Source organism: Labrus bergylta, chromosome 11 (genome assembly GCF_963930695.1).
Source record: "Labrus bergylta chromosome 11, fLabBer1.1, whole genome shotgun sequence".
Classification (NCBI taxonomy): Eukaryota; Metazoa; Chordata; class Actinopteri; order Labriformes; family Labridae; genus Labrus; species Labrus bergylta.
In genome coordinates this window covers 30,755,830-30,761,788 of record NC_089205.1, presented here as the reverse complement: position 1 = coordinate 30,761,788, position 5,959 = coordinate 30,755,830, and the positions used below count along the sequence as shown (strand labels likewise).

The following is a 5,959-nucleotide window of genomic DNA, read 5'->3' as shown; positions in this document are numbered from 1 at the left end:
CTCTTCACCAGTACAGGTCAACTCTACACCAGTACAGGTAAACTCTACACCAGTACAGTTAATACTACACCAGTACAGGTAAACTCTTCACCAGTACAGTTAATACTACACCAGTACAGGTAAACTCTACACCAGTACAGTTAATACTACACCAGTACAGGTAAACTCTTCACCAGTACAGGTAAACTCTACACCAGTACAGTTAATACTACACCAGTACAGGTAAACTCTACACCAGTACAGTTGATACTACACCAGTACAGGTAAACTCTTCACCAGTACAGGTAAACTCTCCACCAGTACAGTTAATACTACACCAGTACAGGTAAACTCTACACCAGTACAGTTAATACTACACCAGTACAGGTAAACTCTTCACCAGTACAGGTAAACTCTCCACCAGTACAGTTATAAAGATGAAGTCACGTGAGCTCAATAATTTCGTCATAAAAAACCAATAGTCATAACAACTACAACTAATTTAAGAACGTCATCCCCCACAATTCGCAGCGCTGTCATACTAACGCATGCGCGTCACGGCACACTCCAGGGCCGGGTATCATGGCGACGTACGTGGACATCCTGAAGAGCGAGTTTCCTGAGATCGACACGGAGCTTTTCGACTACATCACAGGTGAGGGGTCAGGGACAGAGCCAGACACCGGGGTGAGGGCGGCTGTGTGCCGGGGTTAGGGTCGCTGTTTATTGGGGACAGGGCCACAGTGTTCCGGGCCGGTGGAGCGGTCCGAACGGCAGTTTCCTTACATAGCTAACATGCTAACAGGAGGCTGAGCTAACCGGGCTAGAGGGGAGACACCGGTTAGCCCGGCATGGTTCAGTGAGGTGAGGTCAGCTAGGCCGAAAAAAAAATGTATTTATTGGACGGTTATAGTGCCGGTTGGATGGACAAAACACCGAACAGTGACCCGCTGTAACCCTGGAGGTGTCCTACAAAGTATTAATTAACACCTACTATAACTACCACTAATTATCACTGAGACTACAACTAACTACCACTAAACCTACTATAACTACCACTAATTATCACTGAGACTACAACTAACTACCACTAAACCTACTATAACTACCACTAATTATTACTGAGACTACAACTAACTACCACTAAACCTACTATAACTACCACTAATTATCACTGAGACTACAACTAACTACCACTAAACCTACTATAACTACCACTAATTATCACTGAGACTACAACTAACTACCACTAAACCTACTATAACTACCACTAATTATCACTGAGACTACAACTAACTACCACTAAACCTACTATAACTACCACTAATTATCACTGAGACTACAACTAACTACCACTAAACCTACTATAACTACTGTTAACTAACTATCAGTAACTCACTACTGTTAATAGTAGTACCCTAAAACCCTAAAATAACACTAATGCAGACGTTACAGCCTGTTTACCTGTTGCAGACGTTACAGCCTGTTTACCTGCTGCAGACGTTACAGCCTGTTTACCTGCTGCAGACGTTACAGTCTGTTTACCTGCTGCAGACGTTACAGTCTGTTTACCTGCAGACGTTACAGTCTGTTTACCTGCTGCAGACGTTACAATCTGTTTACCTGCTGCAGACGTTACAGTCTGTTTACCTGTTGCAGACGTTATAGCCTGTTTACCCGCTGCAGACGTTACAGCCTGTTTACCTGCTGCAGACATTACAGTCTGTTTACCTGCAGACGTTACAGCCTGTTTACCCGCTGCAGACATTACAGTCTGTTTACCTGCAGACGTTACAGCCTGTTTACCTGCTGCAGACGTTACAGTCTGTTTACCCGCTGCAGACATTACAGTCTGTTTACCTGCAGACGTTACAGCCTGTTTACCCGCTGCAGACATTACAGTCTGTTTACCTGCAGATGTTACAGTCTGTTTACTTGCAGACGTTACAGTCTGTTCACCCGCTGCAGACGTTACAGTCTGTTTACTTGCTGCAGACGTTACAGTCTGTTTACCTGCAGACATTACAGTCTGTTCACCCGCTGCAGACGTTACAGTCTGTTTACCTGCAGACATTACAGTCTGTTCACCCGCTGCAGACGTTACAGTCTGTTTACCTGCAGACGTTACAGTCTGTTTACCTGCTGCAGATGTTACAGCCTGTTTACCTGCAGACGTTACAGTCTGTTTACCTGCAGATGCTACAGTCTGTTTACCTACTGCAGACGTTACAGCCTGTTTACCCGCTGCAGACGTTACAGCCTGTTTACCTGCTGCAGACATTACAGCCTGTTTACTTGCAGACGTTACAGTCTGTTCACCCGCTGCAGACGTTACAGTCTGTTTACTTGCTGCAGACGTTACAGCCTGTTTACCTGCTGCAGACGTTATAGTCTGTTTACCTGCAGACGTTACAGTCTGTTTACCCGCTGCAGACGTTACAGCCTGTTTACCCGCTGCAGACGTTACAGCCTGTTTACCCGCTGCAGACATTACAGCCTGTTCACCCGCTGCAGACGTTACAGCCTGTTTACCCGCTGCAGACGTTACAGCCTGTTTACCCGCTGCAGACGTTACAGCCTGTTTACCCGCTGCAGACATTACAGCCTGTTCACCCGCTGCAGACGTTACAGCCTGTTTACCCGCTGCAGACGTTACAGCCTGTTTACCCGCTGCAGACGTTACAGCCTGTTTACCTGCTGCAGACATTACAGCCTGTTTACTTGCAGACGTTACAGTCTGTTCACCCGCTGCAGACGTTACAGTCTGTTTACTTGCTGCAGACGTTACAGCCTGTTTACCTGCTGCAGACGTTACAGTCTGTTTACCTGCAGACGTTACAGTCTGTTCACCCGCTGCAGACGTTACAGTCTGTTTACCTGCAGACGTTACAGTCTGTTTACCTGCTGCAGATGTTACAGCCTGTTTACCTGCAGACGTTACAGTCTGTTTACCTGCAGATGCTACAGTCTGTTTACCTACTGCAGACGTTACAGCCTGTTTACCTGCAGACGTTACAGTCTGTTTACCTGCAGACGTTACAGTCTGTTTACCCGCTGCAGGCGTTACAGTCTGTTTACCTGCAGACGTTACAGCCTGTTTGCCTGCTGCAGACGTTACAGTCTGTTTACCTGCAGACGTTACAGTCTGTTTACCTGCAGGCGTTACAGTCTGTTTACCTGCAGGCGTTACAGCCTGTTTACCCGCTGCAGACGTTACAGCCTGTTTACCCGCTGCAGACGTTACAGTCTGTTTACCTGCAGGCGTTACAGTCTGTTTACCCGCTGCAGACGTTACAGTCTGTTTACCTGCAGGCGTTACAGTCTGTTTACCCGCTGCAGACGTTACAGTCTGTTTACCTGCAGGCATTACAGCCTGTTTACCCGCTGCAGACGCTACAGCCTGTTTACCCGCTGCAGACGTTACAGTCTGTTTACCTGCAGACGTTACAGTCTGTTTACCCGCTGCAGACGTTACAGCCTGTTTACCCGCTGCAGACGTTACAGCCTGTTTACCCGCTGCAGACGTTACAGCCTGTTCACCCGCTGCAGACGTTACAGCCTGTTTACCCGCTGCAGACGTTACAGCCTGTTTACCCGCTGCAGACGTTACAGCCTGTTTACCTGCTGCAGACATTACAGCCTGTTTACTTGCAGACGTTACAGTCTGTTCACCCGCTGCAGACGTTACAGTCTGTTTACTTGCTGCAGACGTTACAGCCTGTTTACCTGCTGCAGACGTTACAGTCTGTTTACCTGCAGACGTTACAGTCTGTTCACCCGCTGCAGACGTTACAGTCTGTTTACCTGCAGACGTTACAGTCTGTTTACCTGCTGCAGATGTTACAGCCTGTTTACCTGCAGACGTTACAGTCTGTTTACCTGCAGATGCTACAGTCTGTTTACCTACTGCAGACGTTACAGCCTGTTTACCTGCTGCAGACGTTACAGCCTGTTTACCTGCAGACGTTACAGTCTGTTTACCTGCAGACGTTACAGTCTGTTTACCCGCTGCAGGCGTTACAGTCTGTTTACCTGCAGACGTTACAGCCTGTTTGCCTGCTGCAGACGTTACAGTCTGTTTACCTGCAGACGTTACAGTCTGTTTACCTGCAGGCGTTACAGTCTGTTTACCTGCAGGCGTTACAGCCTGTTTACCCGCTGCAGACGTTACAGCCTGTTTACCCGCTGCAGACGTTACAGTCTGTTTACCTGCAGGCGTTACAGTCTGTTTACCCGCTGCAGACGTTACAGTCTGTTTATCTGCAGGCGTTACAGTCTGTTTACCCGCTGCAGACGTTACAGTCTGTTTACCTGCAGGCATTACAGCCTGTTTACCCGCTGCAGACGCTACAGCCTGTTTACCCGCTGCAGACGTTACAGTCTGTTTACCTGCAGACGTTACAGTCTGTTTACCCGCTGCAGACGTTACAGCCTGTTTACCTGCTGCAGACGTTACAGCCTGTTTACCTGCTATAGACATTACAGCCTGTTTACCTGCAGACGTTACAGTCTGTTTACCTGCAGACGTTACAGTCTGTTTACCCGCTGCAGGCGTTACAGCCTGTTTACCCGCTGCAGGCGTTACAGCCTGTTTACCCGCTGCAGACGTTACAGTCTGTTTACCCGCTGCAGACGTTACAGTCTGTTTACCTGCAGACGTTACAATCTGTTTACCCGCTGCAGACGTTACAGTCTGTTTACCCGCTGCAGAAGTTACAGTCTGTTTATCTGCTGCAGACATTACTGTCTGTTTACCTGCTGCAGACGTTACAGTCTGTTTACCTGCAGACGTTACAGTCTGTTTACCCGCTGCAGGCGTTACAGCCTGTTTACCCGCTGCAGACGTTACAGTCTGTTTACCCGCTGCAGACGTTACAGTCTGTTTACCTGCAGATGTTACAGTCTGTTTACCTGCAGACGTTACAATCTGTTTACCCGCTGCAGACATTACAGTCTGTTTACCCGCTGCAGACGTTACAGTCTGTTTATCTGCTGCAGACATTACTGTCTGTTTACCCGCTGCAGACATTACTGTCTGTTTACCTGCAGACGTTACAGTCTGTTTACCTGCAGATGTTACAGTCTGTTTACTTGCTGCAGACATTACAGTCTGTTTACCCGCTGCAGAAGTTACAGTCTGTTTATCTGCTGCAGACATTACTGTCTGTTTACCTGCTGCAGACGTTACAGTCTGTTTACCTGCAGACGTTACAGTCTGTTTACCCGCTGCAGGCGTTACAGCCTGTTTACCCGCTGCAGACGTTACAGTCTGTTTACCCGCTGCAGACGTTACAGTCTGTTTACCTGCAGATGTTACAGTCTGTTTACCTGCAGACGTTACAGTCTGTTTACCCGCTGCAGACGTTACAGTCTGTTTATCTGCTGCAGACATTACTGTCTGTTTACCCGCTGCAGACATTACTGTCTGTTTACCTGCAGACGTTACAGTCTGTTTACCTGCAGATGTTACAGTCTGTTTACTTGCTGCAGACATTACAGTCTGTTTACCTGCTGCAGACATTACTGTCTGTTTACCCGCTGCAGACGTTACAGTCTGTTTACCTGCAGATGTTACAGTCTGTTTACTTGCTGCAGACATTACAGTCTGTTTACCTGCTGCAGACATTACTGTCTGTTTACCCGCTGCAGACGTTACAGTCTGTTTACCTGCTGCAGACATTACTGTCTGTTTACCTGCAGACATTACAGTCTGTTTACCCGCTGCAGACGTTACAGTCTGTTTATCTGCTGCAGACATTACTGTCTGTTTACCCGCTGCAGACATTACTGTCTGTTTACCTGCAGACGTTACAGTCTGTTTACCTGCAGATGTTACAGTCTGTTTACTTGCTGCAGACATTACAGTCTGTTTACCTGCTGCAGACATTACTGTCTGTTTACCTGCAGACGTTACAGTCTGTTTACCTGCAGACGTTACAGTCTGTTTACCTGCAGATTTTACAGTCTGTTTACTTGCTGC

The 5,959-nt window shown here is 47.6% G+C and overlaps 1 protein-coding gene across 1 annotated transcript in view; it reads left to right on the top strand.

The window, feature by feature from the left end:
• Positions 1 to 509: 509 nt before the first annotated feature.
• The window catches only part of abcf3 (ATP-binding cassette, sub-family F (GCN20), member 3), an 18,489-nt gene continuing 13,039 nt past the window's right edge, over positions 510 to 5,959 (top strand). The window contains exon 1 of the mRNA XM_029281975.2: positions 510 to 634. Within this exon, the coding sequence (XP_029137808.1) occupies positions 562 to 634 (73 nt within the window). The 5' untranslated portion in view covers positions 510 to 561. The remainder of the gene's footprint in view (positions 635 to 5,959) is intronic.